This window comes from Colossoma macropomum, unplaced genomic scaffold (genome assembly GCF_904425465.1).
Source record: "Colossoma macropomum unplaced genomic scaffold, Colossoma_macropomum, whole genome shotgun sequence".
NCBI lineage: Eukaryota > Metazoa > Chordata > Actinopteri > Characiformes > Serrasalmidae > Colossoma > Colossoma macropomum.
The window spans coordinates 1060952-1086186 of NW_023494794.1; the positions used below are offsets into that span (position 1 = coordinate 1060952).

At 38.9% G+C, this 25235-nt stretch overlaps 2 protein-coding genes across 4 annotated transcripts in view; one reads left to right on the plus strand and one right to left on the minus strand.

Annotated features, from left to right (window-relative positions):
- The window catches only part of rabep1 (rabaptin, RAB GTPase binding effector protein 1), a 34804-nt gene extending 26053 nt beyond the window's left edge, over positions 1-8751 (plus strand). For all 3 annotated transcript variants that reach the window (XM_036579839.1, XM_036579840.1, XM_036579841.1), the window contains 4 exons: positions 1382-1437; positions 3150-3248; positions 3652-3768; positions 5359-8751. In XM_036579839.1, coding sequence (XP_036435732.1) covers positions 1382-1437; positions 3150-3248; positions 3652-3768; positions 5359-5460 — 374 coding nt within the window. In that variant the 3' untranslated portion in view covers positions 5461-8751. The remainder of the gene's footprint in view (positions 1-1381; positions 1438-3149; positions 3249-3651; positions 3769-5358) is intronic.
- A 1284-nt stretch (positions 8752-10035) lies between these two features.
- nup88 (nucleoporin 88) lies at positions 10036-23256 on the minus strand. Its single transcript, XM_036579842.1, has 17 exons — positions 23015-23256; positions 21954-22123; positions 21643-21768; positions 21368-21454; positions 20513-20689; positions 19466-19646; positions 18783-18933; positions 17783-17881; positions 17333-17423; positions 15741-15845; positions 15372-15530; positions 14372-14497; positions 12717-12782; positions 12228-12308; positions 11655-11781; positions 10736-10854; positions 10036-10391 (listed from the first exon to the last, which is right to left on the minus strand). Exons 1-17 carry the CDS (start codon positions 23246-23248, stop codon positions 10328-10330), a joined length of 2163 nt encoding a protein of 720 aa, XP_036435735.1. The 5' UTR covers positions 23249-23256; the 3' UTR covers positions 10036-10327.
- Between the last annotated feature and the right edge of the window lie 1979 nt (positions 23257-25235).

Sequence of the window (25235 nt, forward strand, 5' to 3'; positions counted from 1 at the left end):
CTTTATCACAGCTCTGTCAGTATAGATATGTAGTAGTAGATGTATGATTGTGTATATAGACCATGTCCTAATGTTTTAATAGAACCTTGCATAGCATGTTCTGTGTTTTGTGGTAGTCTGTCTGTCTGTCTGTCTGAATCGTGTAACATCACTGGAAACATCTAACTCACGTTTCATGAGGATGAGTAGATATGATTCTGGCCTGATGACATCTCCTGTGCTTGTACAAGAGGAATAGTTTGACAAAAAAAAACTAATTAATTTTCCCTTAGCCCAAATGTTGCTGATCAGCCAAAACATGTCTGGGGTCCGAAGTTTGCTTCTTTAGTTTTGTGTTTGAGATACAGAGCTAGTGTTAAAGCTCGACCAGTAATGGAAGCCACTATCCCATCAGTCATCAGACTGCATGCCTAAACCTTACACTTACACTGGAGTAGTTAAAGAGAAAATCCACCAGTTTTTCAAAAACGCTCCAGTTGTTGATCTAAATAAGGTCATGAAACTGCATTGTAGAAAAACTTACCAGCTCTTATTTCTTTACAGTGGTGGTGAAAAATAGCCAGGAGTGGTGATGTCTGCAGCACAGATATAGCCATTTTATTTACCATCCACAGCTATTGTAACCTTATATAGTGAACTTAAGCTTTTGGCCTAAAACATATTTTTTCATCTCAAAAAGGTCATAAAACAATGTTTCGGGCATCAGGCAAAGTTTTTATAACCATTTCAGGTCATACATTTTGTTGATGTAGCTTTTAGAGGCTGTAAATGCTTCAGACATCTGGTTCCCATCACCATTATTGTTCTGACTTGGCAAGTTTCTCTAGAATGGAGCACATCATATCAGACCACTCTGAATGATTGTTTACTTCTTAAGTATTGAATTATAAAGGAATTATTATGAAGTGGAGCAATTCCCTTTTAAGAAATCTAAAATAGAGGTGCTTATGTGTTATCAATACAAATGAATGTTGCTAAAAACAGAAGTAGCAGGCGTCTCGAAGCCTGAGTTTTGTCTGTACTTTTGTCTGTGCTTGCTTAATTGACTGCAATTGTGGAAAAGGGAAATTTTGATTTTTTTTTTTTTGCTGAAATATTCCTTTAAATCCAGGACTGGTAAAGTCATTGAATGGAACAGCTTGTTTAATTCCACTGTTAACATACACGCCACCATTTAAAGAAGGCATTTTTTTTGTTGTGAGACTAGGTAGCACTAACAGTGAAATGTGCAACTGAATTATTTAGTGTTAACAGCCAGAGAGAGGAGCTGGACCTTCTCTGTCTTCAGTACTAATGGCACTTGAAGGCAGTTCAATGTCAACATGCTGAACACTTTGTCTGCTGTCTGATTATGTTTCATGTCTGATGTCTCCTTTTCCAGCATCATTTTCTAGCCTGAAGACAGAGCTGGAACGAGTGAAGAGCGAAAAGGAGCAGGTATAGAATCATCTCACTTAAATAGATGAACAGTTGGCCTATCTATGCTCTGCCCTCCCAGCTATTCTTTTGTGGACAGGTTGGCGAGCTTTACTCAATTCCATTTTGTATATGTGTGAAAGGTCACACTGTTAGGGTGGGTTAGATATCAAGCTAATATTAGCATGATGGGACAGCTGTTGATGCCTAGTTTTGAAAAGCATTATAGCGCGGCTCAGTAGCACAGCACTTTAAAACTGGAAACAATCTTGAATGAGAATTTTTGCCAACTTTCCATAAAGCGTGTCCTACCTAGCAACTATGGTTGAGACAATAAGCATTTTTGAAAAATCAATAAATCGGGACAAAATTAAGAATAAGTATTGATAAATTATCGATAAACATTGCCTGCTTTGAGTTTTGGCTGTGAGTTGGTGTTGAATGGACTGTGTCATTGAGTCGCACTGGCTAAAAGACTGTTACTACAGTGTATGTATATTTTTTCCTTTATCTTCTTCACACGAGTGCTTAATAAAAGAGCATTGAGAGCTTCAGTGCATTAAAAATCACATCCGCATTTTTGTCTATAAAAAATGAGAACTAAACATTATATTAACATTAAGAATGGAAAAATACAGTGTCTGGTGGCGTTTCTCTTTGAAACGTGTTTGGGTCACTCAGAAGACTAATCACTGCAGCATGTGTAAAGCCCACTGTAGACTGTGCAGTAACATTTAATGCTTGTCACACTGCACACAAAATGCTATCTTGGCCAAATTCCATGGCTGACTGTGAATTCAGTTATGCTTCAGGTCAGATTATACGATAAAGATGTTCAGCAGATCTGCAGTGCGAGAAAATTACAACATTCTGCTTGCCCATCTTTTTATGGCAAAAAGTAAAGCCGCACAACAAAAAAGCCTCTGCGTTATGTTTGCCTGAAAAAAACATGCGTTAAACAACGAAGAGAGAAAGATTTGAGCCAATCATGGCTGGGGAAAAGACTGCAGCATGGAATATCCATTCTCCAAAATGAACTTAAGGGAAATGGACTCATTTTTCTGTTTATACTGTGGTAGTTACTGCTGTCATTGCCAGGCAGGTCACTGTATTTGAGCTGAACGCTGGGCCACGCTGACATTTATAAGCTATCCTAACTTGTTTTGACCTCTTCGCACTCACTCTCTTTCTATCTCTCTGACTTTCCCCACTGTCTGTGTACATTTTGGACATACGTCGTAAGTTTCAGACGTGCACTATTTCATTTTAGGGGCTTCGTGTCACTAAAATTAATTCTATTATAGACAACCTGTTCTCCTCAGCCATGAGTGCTGCCACTCTGTCAGCAAGTTGCTAAGTGTCATCACGGGTGAAGACAAAAGGCATTTCATATTTGATGGTTATTTCCTTATACAGACAGATTAATAAGGAAAAATGAACAAGCGTTTCTCATCATTATCATTGTCTTTAATTAAGGAAAACCAGAAGTTTCAGATCACAGATCAGAGTGTAGATCCCTTGCACTTAGAAAATGGAAAGAAAAAAATGACTCATTGATTTTATGGCAGTTATCAATTATTTATAATTCAGTAAGTGCTCCCAGTCCTACAAGCAGCAGTTGCAGCAAAAGAACGCTTTTATGGGGAGAGCATGGATAGATCATCTGAATAATGGGATGGTGGATTGTACCCCTTTTCTGATTGAATTTGTCTGTTCCTGTCCATTCTGAACAGATGGAGAGCAGTCTGGCTGAGAAAAGCCAGGCATTAGAGAGTCTACAGAGCCTGAAGAGTAGCCTGGAGGAGCAGCTCAAAGACGCACTCTCCAGCAAAGTATGATCATATGACCACAGATCAATCATAGCAGTAATTTGAGGAATTTACTCATAAAATGTATTTTGAAGTAGACTGCTTTGTTGTTTTCCTAAATAAACATTTGAAAGACTCCAAACATTTGCCTTACATTATATAAGAACATGAACCAGTTAGCATGAGGTCATGTGCATGTTACTAACTGATCCCTTCTATATTTGGTTTAATATTGACAGTGTTTTTTTGAACTAACTGTTCCTTTAAACCGAGTAGCTAATGATTATGGGTATAGTGGAGTCACTAAAACACTAAAGTAGAGTAAAGAGTAACACTAAAGTTACTTTCACTTTTTGAAACCTGTCACTAAGTTTTGTCAGATTGTAAGATAGATGGATGTTAATTGGCTGTGTTATTGGTGTTACAGAGCGCTTTGGAGAGTCAGGTGTTCGATGAGAAAGATAAAGCACAGCGGTTGCAGACGGAGCTGGACGTCAGCGAGCAGGTCCAAAGAGACTTTGTCAAGCTGTCTCAGACTCTCCAGGTAAATACTTTCTAAGGAAACTTTGGAGCTCCACTTTAAAAAGAAAAAAAAACAGAACAAATAAAACAAATTGTTTATTGTTTAAGGGTCTGAATGTGTGGCACAGCATGGAGGGGGACAGACTTACCTGAACTTAAGAGGTCATCTGTGTGAAACTCTGAAGTTCTTTAGTTTCTCTGGCATAGATTAAGCCTAGTCTTGGACCAGAGACAAGTGTCATGAAGTACCTTCAACTTAAACAGAGAGGCTGTCCCAGATGGGTCAGAAGCTTGGCCCTGGTTGAAGAGCGGTTTATGATTGGAAATCACAAACTTCAAATTGAAACCACGAATTAGGTTAGCCATGCAGCACAAGTTGCCATGGTGATGTAGCCTGGTGAAAAGTGACCCATCACAGTGAGACAGAAAATCCGTGGATAAATTTAGCGGGCAAAGCAAGAAATCCAGCTTTGTGAGACAGTGCCTAGATTACACTGCCAATGGTGAATCATCACTGGAAATTCTTTTTAGACTTAAACTTAAATTTGAGTCTTGGAAACCAGCCACTGGAGTTTAGTTAAGTTGGCTTGAAAAAGCCAATTTACTGTTTTCCATTTTCTTCAAATTATTATTTAACAGTCGAAAATCTCCAGTGCTACTCCTGTAGCTTTTGAGCTAAAACCATAAAACACAAATGGGTTGCTTTTTTTTCGTTTGTATCATTTTTTATTTTTATTATTTTTTTTTTTTCTACAACTGATTTGATGGTGTTTGCACAGCGTTTGTCCAAACATATTTTTTCCATAGGAATGAAAGGTGGAATGCTCAACATCCTGAAACATCCAGAGTTATTCCACATATGGAACACATAATGCTTATACCTCCATCTCTTATTCAACCACAGTCAGCCAAATTCATTGGCCTAGCAACACCTTAGCGACCACCTTAGGAACAGCCTAACAAAACCTTAACATCAACCTGAGGTACCATAGCAACATTCTAGCAAAACCTTAGCAACCATCTAACAACCCCCAAGCAACGCCCTGACAACAAGCTGGAATACCATAGCAACCTCATAGCAAAACCTTAGCAACCACCTATGATACATTGGGAACAGCCTAACAAAACCTCAACATCCACCTGGGGTACAGTAGCAACAGCCTAGCAACACCTTAGCAACCATCTACCAACAAGCTGGAATGCTATAGCAATCTCATAGTAACACCTTAGCAACCACCTATGGCACATTAGGAGCAGCCTGACAACACCTTTACAACCACCTGGGATAACATAGCAACACCTTAGCAACCACCAAGCAACGACATAACACCAAGCTGGAATACCATAGCACCTACCTGAATTACTATATAATCACAATGAAGTTGTCAAAAACAAACAGTGCTCTGAAACTGCTTTAACCTTTGAAGCGTTATTAGCTGGCTTTGTCAAGCTGACTTAGTTTGTACTTTCCCATTCTGGTTTTTATTCCCTTCGTGTTTGAATGAGCTACGAGTGAGAAATAGTTGTGATGTAAAATGATGTCATACTTTTGTTATCAGTGGCGATAACTGCTTCCTCTAACTTCAAGTGATTTTCATTTGTTTTCTCTCAGGTCCAGTTGGAGAGGATCCGGCAGGCGGACTCTTTAGAACGGATTCGCGCCATCCTAAACGACACCAACCTGACAGACATCAGCCAGCTCCCTGAGACATGATACTGCCACCCATGATTCGTTATCATCATCCTCCTCCTCCTCTTCCTCTCTGTTGCATAAACACATATATGGTCATCTCTCCTTTCCCCACCTCTCCAGCCCCAACGCATCAGTGTCTCCTCCATCCCTATTGGACAGACTCAGGGACCCTGGAAGTGGCCTGAGCTTTTTAAACACTCGTTCTTGTCCCTAAAAAAACAAGCAGAGAACGAATGCGAACTATACACTGAAAAGACCTGAGGCTGCAAGTTCTGGAGAAACACTACGACTATCTGCTGCTGCTGTTGGAGGACGTAATCAGAAGTTCAACCTGAGAAATGGACTGATGCCATTGGAGAAATGTGGGATGCAGCTAAACATCTAACATGGAGCTTTTGTAGCCTTTTAAAATTCTCCCATTTTATTTCGCAGTTCAACTTCTTAATTAGCGCTGGATTTCCCAAAAGCACCTTAGCACAAAAATGATTCTTAAATGGTAGAGAGAGTATCATACTGAACACTCTCTCTCTACCAGTTAGGATGATCTTAACTTTAAGATGCTTTTGGGAAACTGGCCCAGGTCATTTGAGATACGGGCTCCGTGGAGATCTAATAATGTGGCCACTGAGAACAAAAAAAAAGTTCTGTGATGCCATCAAGCTTCTCTCTCTTTCCCCCTTGGTTCCTGGCCTACTTCCTCACTTCCACCCCGTCTGCTGAGCCTAAAGGCAGGGACTTAATGAAGGAGACAGACCCACTTCTAGTATTTGTACATAACCATGTATACAGAATATATATGTATATTGCATCAAGTTAAGTTAATTCGTTAAGTATATGTGCTCCCTCCTTCCCCCCTCCAGACCCTGTGTTTGCCTCGGTCCGTGATTCATTTCATAGAAATGTCAGTTTTCTTGCCGGTTTTGGTGTCAGTACTTTTTTCCCCATTTCTTTTTTCCCCCTCTCTGGTGCATTTGTCTACCTTCAGCAAAATTGGAGAGAGTTTTAAACCGCTCTGATTTCTTTACCTAGCCAGATTTCACACAGACGAATTGAGGACCTCCAAGACCTCGCTAAAAATATGTGATTTTTTTTTTCTGTTATTTCAGCCGACTGGCTTCTCTTTACTGGTATTAAGTGCTGTTTTTGGCAACATGGCTTTTTTCCGTTACCTGTCAGCTTGTGCTTGGTGGTCCGATGATATTTCTATACTTGTTTTTTTCCCCCCGTTTGTGAAGCCGGAAATGCTTTGGTTGATTTGTCATTGCTGCACAACTAACCAAGATTCATGCAAAAAGCTTCAGTGGACTCCCATTGATGCCACTGATCTGCATCACTTGCTGTCCAATGAGAGTACACTATGCGTCTAGCCTAGCTGCTACTATCTTCATCTTTAGCGTCCAGTGCAACTGTAAGGCTCATCAAGTTGAATACTGTGTGTTCACCATGGTGACAGATTGTTAATCTTTGTGTATGTGTCTCATGTGCAGTGGAAGATGAATTAAAACTGCATATGAAATCTTTCTGAACCAAAGTTAAGTGATATGTTCGCCTGGACTATTTGGGGCAACATATTTGAGTAGCAAAAAAAAGTAAGGAGTAAGGGAGGAGAGTGCAGTTTAAAAAAAAGTGTACTAAAAGGAACAATGGCTGCGTGTATGTATCTCGTCTTGTGGCTTGTGCTCACAGAGCGTCATCTGGCTGCTTCTCAAAACACTTAACAAATGAGGAGACATTTGTTTTTGGATCATCTGCATTTTTGACAGCTGAAGTGCTTTTAGACTAGATATTATTAAGTGTACTTTTTGTTTTTCCCTCACAGTTCACATTAGGTGAAATGGCACATGGCTTGTTTTTCTTACCCTGCTGATCTTGGCCGGACTGCATGGTCGTAATTTTTCCAATCTGGAGAGGTTTGTTGGAAAGTCAGATATTTTTTTTTTTTATATATATATATAAATCTCGTGCTACTGATGTTTATTGGAAATGCAGTTGTGCTTAAAAACACAGTTGTACATGTCCCAGAAGTGCATGTGACGACCATTTAAAGTTAGATATTCCACTTAAAACTTGGTGGTTTTGGTAAAAGATTATGCAGCCACACTGGGAACCAACCACATTTTGTAGAAGTATCTTCACTGTTAACCTTGCCATGTCTTATATGAATCGACCTCTCCAGGCTTCGTCCACAAATGTGTTCTTTTGTAGCAAAATAATCCCATTCAGCCTCATGATAAATTCTATTGCACCTCAAACTGCTTATATTATTCGCACTGAAATGCTACAGTATTTACAGTTGCTACAAAGGGTTGAGTTTTTGGTTTAAAATGCTTTGCTGTCAAGCTGGACTGTGTTGTTAATCACAACTAGGCAGGTTAGAAGCAAGATATAGAAATTGACATGATAATTTCATGACCCAAAAAAAAAGACTAAGACTAATCTTTCAGTGCATAATTTCAAAATCATTTAAAATGAATAACACACCCTGAGTATTTTGATAAACCCAAACTTGTGCACTACAGTTTCTCTTCAGGTTCAGTGAGACTTGTAAAGCTTGTCCAACCTCACAACTATAAATATGAAAGAACATTTTTGTGGGCAGAGTTTGGATGAGTCAGTTTGTGATAGCTGAAACCCAGTGGCATCTAAACTGACATACTCTGCGCAAGACTATGTAAGCAAAGCTGCTGATGAAACACTCCCTGAAGATGTGAAATGTTAAAATGAGAATGTGTAGATGAGAACTTCAACCCTGAGAACATCAGTGCTTTGTTTATGCAGCGGCTGCTCCGCTATCGATGAATTACTGCTGGAAAATGGCAAACTTGGGCAGCATTGTGTAGCAGGAATAAGTGCCATGTGCCATTTTTCTCACTTTCTGATTTTGACCTCTACATGTGGGCTGCAGGGTCTTCTCTCGGCATTTGTAACACTCAAAAAGCACCGTTTATACTCATTTACATAGAAGTTACATTTTTGGAGGTGCTGCTTCTGTTGGTAGTTTCAGTTTTTGCAAGCAGGAACATCAAACCACAAGACAGTGAATTGTTTTTAACTACAGTTTTCAAAACCTCTAAATATTGATGGAACTCTAAACCACATAACATCAGAAGGTGTGGAGATCTACACCATTTCCCTCTCATCCAGTATAATTTACATTACCATCTACTCGTGGAGAATCTTTGTTCGAAGATGACATTAACAGTTCTGATTCCGTTCGCATGCTGTGTCGCAAATTCAGAAGCCCTTGGAAGTTTCTATACTGTATTGTGTACATATCTCTGTATATATCTAATAAACCGAATTGTACTTAAAGTAAAATGGGTGAGTGATTTGAAAGGGAGAATTAACTGTGGCTTTGTTTGGGGCCAGATCAATAGACAACTGGAAGTTGGGCAAGCGGAAGGGACAAAGAAAAAAAAGTGCTGTTTGTAGAGGTCGAAACCACAACTGAAGGCAGGCTGGAAATTTATTTAAAGAACATTGACTATAATAGCCCTACATGAGAGGTGTCAAACGTGTCCAGAAAGCATCAACATCTGACCACATCCTGCCTGAAGAGCCCCCCCACTCTGATGCACAATGACAGTCCTTAAGGTCGGGGGAAGAAGTACGGGAAGTCATCACTTAGAACACAAGAATAAGTAGCTGATGTCATTTTCAGTTGCTTTTATACTCTATATCCTGCAATGTATGGCACTCAGCCTTTGAGGTTTAGGAAGTGACGACATGAACACTGCCTGAACTAATATTTCATCATGGGTAGAGATAAACAGATAACCAAGTATCAGTATTGGGCCACTTCCAGCAGAAAGATCTGGAGGAAAAAAGATTCTGTGCCACAAAATGCAAAGTGCAGTAGACTAGAATTTATTTTTATATTTTTTATTTTTAAATTAAGTAATTTTCCAAAAGAGTCATAGTGAAGTCATCTAGAGTTTGTGCAGTTTGAACATGGGAGTCAGGTGTTCATATTAAAGGGGAATTGTTCTGCATATTCATTGGCTATGTGACCAGCGAACCAGAGTTTTTATATGTAATGTGGACGCTGGTAAAACAGTGAAAAAAGTTTACTGAGGACTATAAATGTAAATTTAATGTAAAAAAAAAAGAAAAATTAAATGTAAAGTAAAAAAATAAGTGTAAAATAAATGCTCTCTGCTATAAATGTATTTCTAAATATATATTTTAGGCCAAAATCTTATTTTAAAACTATCATACACCAGTGTTTCAGACATCACGCCAGATATTCAGGACCTTTCCATGTAATCGTGTGTTGGAGAAGGAGCTTTTAGAGGGATGAAACTTCAGATATCTGGTTCTTTTCACCACCACTGTGAACAATCATGACAGAGAAAGTTTCTCTAGAACAAAGCATTTCACATCAAACCACTCTTACCGACATTAATTCTGCCAAAATTTTAAAAACTGGTGGAAGTCCTCTTTAAGTGAAAGTGCTCCAATTACCTTATTTTACATTTTAAACTCTTGATATCAATATCAGCAGGTTTCAGTACCTGTACTTTAAAAGAAAAGGCGCTATTGTGCCATTTCTCTTTCATAGATGAACCAGTCGTCCAGAAATGACCACAAAGCATCCTCAAATATACAAAACATTTTATTCTCCAAAGAGATGCACAAAACGTATAAAAACTTGTTTAATCTGCTTGTATGGGGAAGTGTCAGCTTGTCTTATGGCCTCAGGATACCCTCTCGACAGTTCAAGATAAGACACTGTCCCTAACAGGAAATGACTGTACTGTTATCTGAGCACAGTGGACCAAATACATTGTACTGTGAATATATTTGGCAACATATTCCTATGTGGGTTTTGTAACGTGGGTTCATAAGTGGATTTGTGTGGATGTGGTCAGCGATCACTGGTCACTTTTCAGAAACTGAAATGGTTCTTGATGTCCTTGATTTGTTTCATCATATCAGCGATGTGCTCACCCCTAATAGAGAAGAGAGACAGAAAAAGCCACAATGAACTGTACATAACAGCCAAAACCACAGCGTCACAATCCCCATCAGCAGGACACACACAGAAAAGTGATGCACTGAACTGACTTCAATTCCAATGTGAACATCGCATGATTAAAATATGTTTCAGCTCAGTTTATTACTTTGGAAATAACTATCTGGATGTAATATTCTGTATTGATATGATGTTCACTGCTGGATCAACTAAATTCAACGTAAGACTTCCATTAGTGTAATCAGTCACTTCAAATGAACTGAACACACGCTGATGGAGGCATGTTAACGGGGACATTTGAATGTTAATTTGTGCACTCACTGCTCCTTCAAGACACCCTGAATACACTTCCTCTGGTGGGCATTCAGCGTGATGGTGGGTCGAGCTGGAGACAAGCCTTTAACCATCTGCTTCGTCTGGTACTCCTTCTTCATGCTGACCTGTTAATACAATTCACCACGCTTAAGGTGAGCTGATGACCAACGAACACTGTCCATCAAACGTTTTGGGAGATTTTGCCTTCTTTTCAAAATTTCAGAGTTATGTTTGATTTGCACTGTTTAATTAAAGGGCTCATATCACAAAAACACTGTAGTTAGTTAATTTATTTAATAAAAACTAGGGCAATCTGACGTTGTTATTGTGATAAAACTGTCACAATTACATTACACCTTCCTGAACATATGGATTTCGTCAGCACTTGTAGACACTGACCAACTGCATGTGTCATTATAAGGAGAGCAAAATTAGTCTCACTGGATTTAGCAGAACACAGTATGCCAAATACTGAATTTAAAATAATGTTCACAGTTTTTGATAGTATTTTTTTTAATGTAGCACTATAATGTAGCACTGGTTCTTTTTTTCTCAGTTCCAACTGATCAAATGACTGAAAATAAATTACCAAAATCTCCTAAAATATTGCAATATTAGATTTTTGCCATATTGCCCTCCTCTACTAAAAACAGCTGAATGTAGCAGCATTTTAACACTTAACATTTCACTCTCCAGTCCGTATATGGAAACTAAGCTGTAAAAACCAGCTCGTTTTTAATTCATTTTTTGTGAAGTCTGGAAAAGCAATGCACTGACATTTCTGCCTATTCATGCTGAAAGTATTTCCATACAGAAGATGCTGCTTCTTCTTTACGGGCTGGTGAGATTTGAGTCTACTGTCACACAATTAAAGGCCAGAAACACAAAATAGAAAGTTGGCCTTTCTACATCCAGGGTAGCCGACCTGTGTGATGCTGTTGTCTAGGTGACGGAGCTGGTCATTGATGGTCTGCAGCTCTTTCCTCATGTCCTTCTCGCTGTCAGAGAGCACAGGAAGCTGACTGCGCAGGCTGCCCAGAACCTGCTTCATCCTACACACACAGATTTTTACAGAAGAGATAAACAGTGCAAGATTATATATTATATAGAATATAGTATATTATAATGCTTAGATAAATGACATAGATAACTGAATAGCTTCTATGGGAGAACAAAACAACTTTCAATTCTTTTATAAAAGCCAGCAACTACTGGCCCATGGGTGCGAAATACAGTATCAAGAGCCATGGGCCTTTTAATACTGTTAGCCAGGCTGGCATTGTGTGATTGCACTACCTTTATAACGTTTTTTTTTAAATATTCATATTAGTCAGAGCTTATTCAATATTCAACACATGGAAAACTCTGGGCAATTAGTTTACCATCAAATTCAAACCAGCTAAAAAGCATGGAAAGAAGCAGTCTAGGAAAAAAAAGAAAACACTGTTGACACTTTCATTTTAAGAGACAAAGTTTGTGCACTGCAAAGCAAAGGAACCTGTTCATAATGGCCTCCTGCCGATATTTGGCATCTTCGTACTTGTCAGCCAGACGCTCTGCTGCCTCCCTCAGGCTCTTTCTGCTCAAAACAAACAACACGAGCAAAACACACAATGTTTACTGCTGCGTGACTGCTGCTGGGAACATGAAACTCACTCTATGTGAAACAACGCTGATGCCTGCATGTAAACGAAGGGCATTCATGCATTTTATTTGTTGACTGCACAGTAAATGACCCACTTATTAAAAAGAGCCCTGCAGCACATCAGCTTATTTTTAGTATCGTCACATTTCTCTCGCTTAATTGAATTAGGGCATTAGACGTGAACAGAATAATAATGGCTCGCGTTATGAAGACAGGATATGAAAATAAAACACAGCTGTGCAGGCAGGAGATCTAACTTATGAGGTGAAGAGTGAGAGGATATTATATTGCTGATGTTGAGTTGTTTCGTTAGATGTTTCAGTCAGGCAGTGTGGTGGCTACCTCTCCTCCCTGCACAGTGCCAGGTCCTCCAGCTGCTTGTTCTTCTGACCCGTCAGCAGTTTGACTCTGTGGCACAAACAGACAAGTATTAAAACACAGCCAAAAGAGCCAGACTAAAGCAATGAGGCTTATAATACAAACCCTGCTGTACTGAAGCACAGCAACCGCAGGCAAAAGCAAAACCTCTGCATAAAGAGGACCTCAATGAAATGAAACGGTAAAGCAGCGTTACTTAAGTTTGATTAATGAAGCGTTACGAGTTTATCTTGATGACTCTTATTGGTACAGCAGTGTGGCTGCTGCCTGGAAGGGGAATCAAGTCTTTTATCTTCTGTGTGTTGTTGAATGGTATTATCCATTATGCTAATACTACACAGTTATTTTTCACAGCATTGTGAATAACGCCTTCAGTACCTGGGCATCCAGCCAGACCCTCTTTCTGAGCCCAATATTGTGGCATCAATTCATAAAGGCCCATAAAGTCAGAAAAACTCCCTTCCAAGCCAACCCAAGTGTTTTAAGACTTCTAAATGAATTACTTGCAGCAGCTGAAGCACCATTTTTAGCATGTTTTATCCCTACTGACTCAGTACTGCAACTTTCATATTTAGCAAAACAACAGTTCTAGTGCCGTTTTAAAGGTGAACTCCATTTATTCTTTGACATTTCTGCATAATTAAATTGGTTACAATTTGAACAAAGTCATTCAGAGTGGTTTGATCTGAAATGCTCCACTCTAGAGAGACTCAGAATTGTCACAGTGGTGGTGACAGGAACCAGATGTCTGAAGTGTTAAATGTCTAAAGCTACAGAAAATTATTACATGAAATGGTTATGAATGTACTTAAAACCTCCCAACTGCACGTTTGATTAAAAAAAAGAGCATAATTAGTCCTGTTCATGTGTGTTTAGTGCAGCGTAGTATGTCAAATAGGGAATACTAAATCACTGAATTTATAGTTATATAGATTTTTTTTTTTTATGTGGCACTATTTTGTCATTTCCAACTTAACAGATCGCAGATAAAATATTTGACATATTATGTATTGCAAAAACTTCATATTTTACCATATTACCCAGCTCTTGCTATAAACATGCTGTCTGATTTCAGGTACACTGTTTTAAGATAGTCTGACATAATATTTTGACCTAAAAAGTATTTTTATTTATTTACTTATTTATATATAAAAAAGAGAGCTACATACACGGTGTTGTGAGGCAAATAAAACTTTTCAGATTTACCACTAATTTACCCTTATTAACACTGCCTATAAAAAAGAAGGTTGGTCATTCTGGACAGTAAATGAACTGGCTGTATTTGTGTTGTAGACATCAAGACCCCTGGTTCCCATCACCACAACTGTAAAGAAATCAGTATCTGTAAGTTTCTCTACAATAAACAACTTCACATCAAAACATGACACTGGGTTCTACAATGACACTGGTGTAATTCCCCCTTAAAGTTCCTAAAAGATATACTACATAAAATTTCTTATAATTTTACATAAAACTAACATGAAAACATGTTTAATACTGAATAAAAGCCGATACTGAATGACAGTCAAAGCTGCTGGGTGGCACGCTGCCATGATAACGTGACAACCTTAGTTTTCATTCATTGGTTGCACTGTGTGTTTGCAAATGTAACACCTTACCGTCTCTGCATTTCCTCGCGGGCAAGGTCCAACTTGAGTATGTATTCCTCACGGAAGACCTGTGTGGCTCTGCTCAGCAGCTGCAAACACTCTGGAGTGGGAGAGGACGAGTCCTTATCCCCCGACCTGAAAGAAACACACAATAATGAAACACTGAAACTACACAATGCACCTCAACTATAGCTTAGCTTACCTGAATATTATAAATCAAAATGCACTTTTTTGACTGAAATATTTTCTTGTTTTTTATTATTTATTTTTTTTGGTCTAGTTTCCCCCCCCAGTTTAGTTATTACCAATTCCACCCTCTAGCTAGGTCTTTCCCTATCACATGATGCTACCAAGTTGGGAGGGTGAAGGCTAGCACATGCTCCCTCCATAAAACGTGTCAGCATCATTGCATCTTTACAAACTACAGCTAATGCAATGTCATTGGACAGCTTAACACGCTTGGCGGAAAACACTAACTGCTAATTTTGTTATGTCAGCTAACAGAAGTCTTCATTGGCTAGCATCACACTGAGTGATGGGGGAGGGGGAGGGCCATCCTCCTCCAGAGAGTGTGAGGTCAGTAATGCTCTCTTGGACTCCGAAAATATGGATGGCTGAATCATTGCTGGGGATCAACCCATGTTTGCTGGAGAACATGAATCCTTGATTTATTAAAACAGCAACAGAAACACTCATCTAGTACTGTAATTTGGCACGTTGCTTGTAGCACACAGTATAAACACTAACTAAAAAAAAAAAGTAATTGTTTAGAAGCTCATTTGCATATTGTAGCCCTCTGCGATATCTTTGTTAGATATATTTGTTAAAGCTAGTACTGCGGTAATAAACAAATTGAATATTGTTCTTCCACAGTATAGAGCAATTTTAAAAAGTTGCAGAACTGAGACAAATACAAAAATATGATTTGAGGCTTTTTTGAAGTGAGGAGGCTGCATGTAGTAGACAGTTTTTTGTATGTAGTTTCAGGAAACTGTTGCTGTCGTCTTACCTCAGCATCAGTGGGTTGGTGGAGCTGCGTGCCAATATGTTCCTGATGTGCTGCTCGAACGAGTCATCGGCCAGTCCACGCAGGGGGGAGCTCCCAGACCCCTCGCCCAGCCCCACACGGGAGCACAACAGAGGAGGAGATGGAGGACGAATAGAACTTCTACAAGGTGAAAGAGGATTTTAACACATCAATGAAAAATTTTGTTTTTATACTAAATCCACTAGTATCCAGTTGCTCTCAAATCACTGTTAATAAAAGTGTGTATGTATATGTAGTTCTTTACTCATGTAGTAACACAGTCAGACATTCATATTTCTCAGACGTAATAACTAAAGATGCTTGGATAGCATGTAGCAAGGGGTCACATACAGCAGAGGGAGCAGCAGACACTCGTAGTTGCTGGTGATGCAGATCATGGTGGCACCCAATGAAAGATCAGACACAATCCAGAAACCTCGCACTGGAGCTGGCAAACTAAAACAAAAAGATGGTCAACTACAGGCAGACGTAACAGTCAACTGTTTACAGATACTATGTCGACAAATGATAACCATTCTGAGTCATGGAATGCACATTTTAGTGAAAAATCGAAAGGTTCAGATGGCCAGTGGTTTCCAAACCTGGTCCTGGAGTATACCTGTCCTGCATATCATCGCTGTCCAATGAAAAACAAGTATCTCCAAAATGGTAACTTTACAGGAGAGGGCAAAAACATTCTTTACTTTCAATGTAAGTTCATGGAAAAAGTTTTTATTCTAAGCAATTTTGGACCATTTCTATTGGTCTAATCATCATTAAATTTTCACACAATATAAAGGACAGCTGCTGAGCTCAAATGATGCAGAAAAGTAAAAATCACAAAAAATAGAGATACATGTTTTTCATTGGACAGCGACGATATTTAAGTGTTGCTCTAATGCATCTGATTCAACTCAGGAAGAGTTTATTAATTATCTGACTAATTGGATCTTGCAGCAGCTGAAGCAGTATAAAATGTCCATGGCTATAGCAATGAATTCAGTGGTGTAGTCACATCTTACCATTTCGTCAATTTTTATTTATATACTTGTTAGGCCAGGCATGTCCAAATTGTTTTTCTTTCCGGGTCACAATTCAGAGATTAACGTTTTCCCTTCCCTGACACCCTGAATTAAATTCTTGAAGACCTCATTAATTAGCTGATGAGCTGAATAAGGTGTTTAATGAGAGCACTTAAAGGCCACTACACACTAAACCCGATGCAATGCAATTTTTTGAGAGCATTTTGCAGTTCTGTTTGTGCCACTGCATAGGCAACAAATGGGCTGAATGCTTTGAAGTGCAAAAATATACCCTTAGCTCCTCACAAAATGGGCAAATTGTGTCCATGGGCAAGCTACTCTTGATTTGCGATAAACAAAAGAAGGACAGAGAGTTTCAACGCCATGATAAAGAGCTGAAACTTTATGAAAGCTTTCCTACATGGCTCAGATGTATGTAAATCAGTCTGAGCTGCTTCTGGAGTTTTAGCTCCACTTGTGACGAAGCAGAGGACAAACTACTCCGTTTGACATTTGTGAAAAAGTTCTAGCTGCTAGAATATAACTGATCTGTCATCTTGATTGCTGCCATGCCAATGACAGAGATTGGTCAGTGAGTTCATGTCACCTGTAAAGGCCTTAAAACTGCAGTACTGTGGCCTGGATAGAGTCTGAAATGTGGGTTTTCTCTGCATCTTGAAAAGTAATGCACTTAAAATATGAATATCTGAAGAAAAAAAAATTACTGGAAATTTTTCTCACATTTCTGAGCAAAGCCACCAGCCCTATTTGTTAGAGCAGAGAAAATAAATATGGAGCGCAGGGTTTGGAGATGCAACCTATAGTCTTTATACAGTAGTAATAACTTTATGAAAGAGGCATTACACGATCATGTTACATTATGAGATATTACGCCATTATAATTTTGTTTTTCATATTTACCTGCTGGATAGGGGTCTGGTGCAGAGGATGTGTTCTACTATGCAGCGCTGCTCAGCTGCCAGCTCCTGCAGGCTGTCCTTATCCTCCTCATCTACACACACATGTACACATACACACCACTTAATATCCTGCACATTCCTCTCTACACTTACTTAGGATTAGTGCCAAAGTCTTAGCCTTGAGCCAAGAGTGACCCCTGGAGGGCCTTAATGCAGCACAGTTTGCTGTTTCCCCTGCTCAGATACACCCAATTGAATTCAGCAGCTAATTATTAGGCTTAGTAGGTGTATATAAGCAGGTCAACCACCAAACTATGTTGAACTGAGGTGCTCCAGGACTAGAGCTGAACGTTCTTGTCTCAAGCATCTCAAAAGAAGACCTATTCAGGAATAAGCTTTCTAAGAGCACCTAAATGTCTACCAGAATACTGGATGGAAAGGCAGCACTGACCTGACTGCAGGAATTTGTGGAGTTTGTTAAACCATGTGAGCCCCACGCTGTGAACGCCTGCCTCATGAGTGCAGTGATATCTATGCTGACACAGAGGATCTGAAACACAGAAATGATCAATAATGAGAAGAAACAAGCAGACAATGTGGAATCATTCATATCAGAGGTTTGGGCAGTGGTTCTCAACGGTCAGGAGTGTGTACTACAGTTGAACTTTCAGCAGTGTGCTTTTATTTTCCAAGTCATCTGTTGTTTCAGGCTTACAAGTACTGCATCTGAGACCCAGTCAAAATTATTAAAAAAAAAAAAAATTATTCCAGCATAGCACTTGCATAGTGTTGTTATGACATGATAACCACAGAACATGCTTGATTCTAGGTCACTAAAGCATAGACACAAGTTTATATAATAAAGATTCAAATCTGAGGGAGTGAAGTCAAGCAATAAAAAAATAAACCTATTCTGTGGTGTTTGGATCTGTAGCTTAATCAGCCATCCTAAGGTTAACTAAGTGAGCAGGCTACAGGCCCATATATATAAAAATGGGCCTCAAACTCTCTGGGTCGGTAGGATGGTCATGCAACTCCCACCATCAACCTATACAGACATCTATCAGCTGATGTAGGAGACTTATCTAGCCATGACTAAATTGAAGAAACAAAAACCAAGTACATTTTTTTAATCTTTTGCCAGTATTGATTGCATAACACTAACGATAAGAAATATGTTTTTGTCTTAAACTGAAGGCAGAAAGGTGGGCCAGAAACCCTAATGTCTTTTAGTATTTAGGTATGTCTTTTAGTATTTAGCTATTCATAAACTTGTTTGGAATTCTGAAGTAATTGCCTTTGGGCGAGTTAAGAGCCACTGGTTCATGGCAAATCACTAAATATAGGTTCATCAGCAATAAGATTCAATAACACTGTATGCAAGCAGCGATTTATGCTGCTAAGTGAAAAGCCACAAATTGGATGTGAACTTTCTAATGTGGTCGTCTGACCTCTGTGTAATCTGATTGGGCAGGTGAAATCCGACTCTGCTAGCTCCTCCTCCTCTCCGGCAGGCAGCTTTAGAGTGAGCTCCAGTTCTACACACTCAAACACGTAGAGTGAAGGTACGGTCTCAGAGCCCCGAGACCACCTCTCTACTGCCTACACACAAACAAACACAGCATCATAACACAGACACTAATCTCTCTGAAAATAATTAAAATATCAATGAAATACCATACAAATTACCAACAATCTAATTACAACACTGCATGAAACTATTCAATTATTATTATTATGAGGTATTATACATGAGTTATTACTGATATTTTGCTTACATTTCTGAAATACACATTAATAATACATAGCCAATTACATGACCTACATTTACATTCAATTTGCGTACATATTTCTTCTTTCTACAAAAACAAGACTATCAAAAAATAATGATCTCTTCTACAGATGCGGCATTGATGGAAAGATTAGAATCAGCACTTTGAGCTATAAGTGAGAAATAATGAATACAAAAATCACACTGTGCTTTTGTTATTGACAGCAATAACTTAACATTTCACTACAGCGTACTATTACAGCACAGATTATGGACACACTAACCGTAAGATAAATACAGTATTACATGACTGAACAATATTATATCAGTATTGCAGGATATTGCGAGCAGGTGGTTACTTACTCCACCATCATCCTCCTCCTCAGCCTCCAGCACCACACAATGATACAACATGCCAGTTTCCGTGGCAATCACAAGGATATTGGGTACACAGGGCAGACAGAGCACAGCGCATGCGTCGTAGCCGTAGTTATCCTCAGCAGCAGGGTACATTGGCAGAGGACCCAGCAGCTTCCCCAGATTACTAACACAGACCGGACAACAAAAAGAAACCAATGAAAACCCTGCACATGTGAAAGACTTCATAGGAAATACAGTTTTATTAAAGCAATACGAGGGCATAAGACAAACAGTACTAAACTGCCTGTCAAACATTTGAGGACACAAATGTTTTGAATATAAACGAGCACATTTTCTTTGTTAGTTTACTGGCAGACAGACATGCAAGCACTGTGACCATATTAGGGTCAGTGCTAACTTTGAAAGGCCATGCATTTTATGTTTAAACCACCATTGCAAAATGTTTCAATGTGTGCCTTTAACAACAGTTTGGAAAAGAAAACAAACCATTATTTAGAAAAAAAAGAAAAAAAAAAGAAAAAAACACTAAACTATAGATGTCGCAATTCTCCTTTTTGATACTGATATTGAAACCTTGAACACTGCCTGAAAGAGATGCCAATTGGACAATTTTCTTTAAAAACTACTAAGCTGTAAAATACGCTGTTTTTTTTCACTTCACTTAAGATTAACTAAAATTGGACCTTTACATTCAAAATACCCCACAGGAAGAAATACATAGCTAACAAGATCACATCACGCAGTGTGAGTAAGTGCTATTTCAGGCTAGACTTCTTACAGGATTTGACCAGAGTCATGTTCTTCCCTCTAACATTTTATCCAGCATTTTCTGCTGATATCAGCCCAGTACAGATATCTGGTACAGTAAAATATAACTAGTTGCTAGTAAAACTAGTCATTAGCTGTTTTATTTAAACTAAACCAGTATGTTTGCAGTTACGTTTTCTCACTTAACTGAAAAAAAAAAAATCAAATATCAAAAGAAGACAGGCAGTGTGTGTGTGCACTACTGCAGAAGGGTGGCATTACGTGTGAGTGAGAGATGTGTAGCTCAGAAAGGTCTCTCCGTTCTCGTAGAGGATGTATAAGGGGAACACCAGCAGGTCTTCCTTAAGCCGCTGGCTGGTTAGCTGGCGGGGGGCGTCCACCAGTGGGCCAAAGTCAAATGCCACGGCGATCTCACCCAGAGAGGCTGCGTAGGAGCGTCTAGAAGAGAAGACCATCCAGATTAAACTTTATATGTCTCCTGACTAATAAAAAGTAGGAAAAGAGAGCTTTTACTGTATTTAACTTTCTGAAGATAGATGGTACTTGACTGGCAAACACACTTACTGCCATCAGTGTTTGCCACACATAAGTTATAGGCTTATGGACATCTGCCAAAGTGTATTTTGACCCATTTAAAAAATCATTTTGTTGATCTGTTAAAAAAAAAAAAATTGCGCTGAGTGATGGAGGAAAGGGAAAGTCATCCTACCCACTCAGAGAAAGTGAGGACAATTATGCTGAGGATCGCTGGGGTTCGAACTTGAGATCTCCTGAAAATACGGCTCATAAGGAATACTCAGACAGCAGTGCCACTTGGGAGCTCAGCTTGGTTGTTCTTACAGTCGATTTTCCACCACTGTGGTACTATTTTCTCAAGTCATACTAATTATGAAATGCACCAAAATAACTGCACTGGCTTGTGATGAAATCTGACATTTCATGATGCACTGAATTGTTTTCTGAAGAATCTTAATCAAACCAAATCACAATGAGGTCAGAAATTAGCACAAAAATAAAAAGACTAAGTCACAGTACTGCTTTATTTTTTTCAATGGGCGGCACCTACTATACAGCTAAAGCAGCAAAGCAGATTAGAGTAACAGCCAGCATTCTTACCCTCTTGTGTGGACGCTGGTCTCTTCCTCTGACTGAGACACAGGAAGCACTCTGGCAGGGGTCTGAGGTTCTTTGAGATTGTAGAATCTATAAACAAAAACATCAGCACCTCATTAGTCACTCCATGGTTTCAAACCACCAAACAACATTATTAACACTTCTTCTGTTGCTTTATATATGCTACTCAGTTGGCATATATGACTCTTTTAAAAGAAATCAATGTCAGAAATTACTTTCATTTCATGTTAACACATTTGGACAGCTCCTCTGGCTACCTGATGGTGTTGTCTGAGGTCAGAAGCACCAGGTGGGGATCCTCTGTCTCGCTGGGGTACCAAGCAGCCTGCCGCAGGGTTATAGAAGTCGAGCTGGTGAAGAAGCGCTCAGCCACAGGAATAGTCCTGAGAAGAAGAAAAATATGCATAAGAATTAGGAGTATGGCTCCAAGGTCAACAAAACCAAACTACTTAAAGCTAGAGTTTACCCTAAAACCTCTAGAGTTTAGCCTAAAACCTCAATGCTCCAGAGCTCCTTATGATCTAGCCACTCAAATGGTCAAATGGTTTGACTGTTCAACACAACTCACTTGCAGTTTATCTCAAGGCGTCCACCTTCAAACTCTGACTTCTTGCCCCAGCGCTGTGGCAACTCGAGCACTGTGGCCCCGCGCTGACCAATGAGAGCCACATGATACTGAGTGGGGCTGAGCAGAACCTGACACACTTCAAACAGGGGTGGGTTGATACACAGCAAAGTCTGTGAAGAGGACAAAAAAGACAGTGAAAATATTTAAGGCAAAGCATATTATAACAGAGTTACAATACATTTAGTGCATCTAGCTTACATGCTAAAATACTAGGTAATAAACTGTTCTTTCTTGATTCTTGATGTTAGATGTAAAACTTCGTTAATTCATCAGAACTTAGCATTCACTCCCCAATTCACAACATATATAGAAGCAAATCAGCCTGTTTTAAATGTATTTGGCATCCATGAAGTCACAAAATAAGAGTATCTATCTTATATATATATATATATATATATATATATATATATATATATATATGTGTGTGTAAACTGAGGCTACAAACAGTGTTTGCATAAAAAAAGCTACATGCAGCGCAGTGGACACAGAAACAAGAAACAAAATGTAAGATAGGGGCATGTTTTACACAACATGCAGACAGGTGTTATAAATGAAAAAAAAAACAAGCCAGTTTTATATAATTTTTTTTAAGGACAATATCTTATAGAACTGTGCTTTCTGCATTGATTTCTGTGTGGTATCTATAGAGATATTATACAGAGACATATATATAAAAAAAAACATTATTTTTACTTACATACTCAAATACACTTGCTCATCGACTTGCTACTACTCAATTTTAAGACAAAAAGACAAACTCAACAATATAACTGACTAACCTAACCTATATGTACTGAAGAATCTATTCTTACATTTTAAACCCCGAGCGACATTTTCATCCACTTTCCGTTCCACCTTAAATGTGGTAGCAGTTACTTTCTGTAACTACTACATTGTTTAGGGGTAGAACGGAAAAACAGAAGAAGATAGTGAATAAGAGTCTAACTTCAGATTCATCATCCTTAGGTCTCCCCAGAACAAACTCAGGCGGTGTTTCTGACCTGATATTTGTTGTCCAGAGCCTCCTCCGAGTTCAGCTGCCGGAGGTTTGTTGTATGAAACACGCTCTCTACATTGTCCCATATGAAAAAGTCCCCATTCACGCAGAAGGTAAGGTTCTTCGCTATTCTTCTGCTGGTGCCCTGAGGCTCTAAATGAAGCCTATCTTGTAGTTTTTTAATAATTTCATGGCCGGGTAGCTCTTCTCTCCAACGCTCGCCCGACAGCGACGCCATGTTTTTCGTCAGTGGCGGTCGCTTGGCGATGACTCCGGGAAATTCCACCAATTAGCGAGGTGCTTGACGGTTTCGCGCCAACACTGCAGGATCATGGGAATTGTAGTTTTTTGTTATTATTTGCGGAGACGTACTATCGCTCAAAACGACTTGTGATGCTCTGTTTACTCTATTTATCCACTGCGCTAAATCAGATTATGCTTTGTTAAAATGTTCATTTATTGAACTACCACTGCGACATTGTTACCCCTCGCAAAGGGGAATTACACAATTTTTTAAAAATGTTTCAACATTTTTGCATAAGATGTAAACAGTAATTCGGAGTGGAATGTGGAATGTGAAATGCGAAATGCTCCAGGTAGTGATGAAAGGAAACAAACGTCTGAAGAGTTTAATGTCTCTAAAAGCTCCCTCACAGACTGTTATTACAGGAAATGGTTATGGATACACTGCCTGACACCTGAGAAGTTTCTTTATGAGAATCTATGATAAGGTTTGGGCTTAAAAGACATAAAAAACAGTCATGGCGGAGGGATACATGCAGGATGTTATAAGGCAAAGTAGTCCTCAAAGAAAATGTTGATTTTTCCCCTTTATTTTTCCATCATCAACATTACATATAAAACTCAGGAGACACATACACGTTCACTGGTGGTTTTGGATCATGAATGAATGGCTATATTTGCATTGTATACATTGCAACTGGTTCCAGGTTTCTTGAAAGTGCACCATTTCACAACGAACCACAGAGTTACTTTGCTTACGTCAATGACTGAATTGGGAGCAGTCCTGGGCTGGAGGTTAGGGAACCAGCCCTGTGACCGGAAGGTTGCTGGTTCGATCCCCTGAGCCGACAGTCTGTGACTGAAGTACCCTTGAGCAAGGTACCTAACCTGCTCCCTGGGCACTGCGGAGGGGCTGCCCAACACTCTGGGCAAGTGTGCTCACTGCCCCCTAGTGTGTGTGTTCACTAGTGTGTATGTGGTGTTTCACTGCACAGATGGGTTAAATGTAGAGGTGAAATCTCCCAATTGTGGGACTAATAAGGGTCCCTTAATCTTAAATAGGACTGGAGCTTTCAGTCCTGATGTCTGTTTTTAAGAATCAATTTTCATACAAAATTACCAATGCTAAACATTTTCTTTGAACAGTGAACTGAATCTTTTAGGGAACTGAATGTGTCTTTGATGCTGAAAAGGGGAAAACACCGTGTAGGATATAAACTACTTTTTTCTTCTTCCTCTCTCATACAAACACTCAGGCAGACCACAAGAAAGCAGCAAATTCTCTCTACTTACAGTTATTTTACTTCAGTAAACGATTAATGTGGCAGCTTATTCAATAGGCCCACTAATGCAAAGGCTTTCAAATATAATTTAGACCACAATTACCAGCTTTTACTGTAGAAATCACAAAGAATCCCCCCTCCCCTTTTTCATGTTTACAGAAGAAGACTTTTAAAAGTATCAGTATCAGGAAACTAGTTACTATTAATTTGTATTGGAAGAAAACTAGTGGTATCGCCTAGAAGTGCACCGATATGGGAATTGTAGTCTAATGCCGATGACTGATATTTTTTCATGTATACATCTGAAAATGCTAATACACACATATTTATTACATTTAGAAATTAAGAATATATTTACCTTGATTAGCATTACGGAGAAATATAACTAAATATAAATAATGATTTTTGGTTACAAATGCAGTAAAATTAATAAAATGCAGACATTTTAGCCCAGCAGTGCCTTATGTTCTGCTCTTCCAGTCTGGGGTACAATAAATGTTTTACTAAATATCGGTTTAAAATATTGGTCAAATATAAACATCTGGCTGATACCAATAATTTTTTCAAAGCGATTTTAATTTTAAAATTAAACCCATTCCTGCTTAGTGGAGGAGAAAAAAAAAAATCAATATTTTGAGAAATCAAGCTATTAGTTCTACAGGGTAAGTGATTTTTTTAGAAATACGTCATTATACTTTG

Excerpts from the sequence above, each read along its gene's own strand:
- nup88 (XM_036579842.1), bottom strand. The coding sequence starts at position 23,248 with ATGGCGTCGCTGTCGGGCGAGCGTTGGAGAGAAGAGCTACCCGGCCAT. Across the intron at positions 14,498-15,371 it reads ACCAACCCACTGATGCTGAG|GTCGGGGGATAAGGACTCGT; the intron begins GTAAGACGACAG and ends TGTTTCTTTCAG. Across the intron at positions 11,782-12,227 it reads CAGGAGGCCATTATGAACAG|GATGAAGCAGGTTCTGGGCA; the intron begins GTTCCTTTGCTT and ends CTGTGTGTGTAG.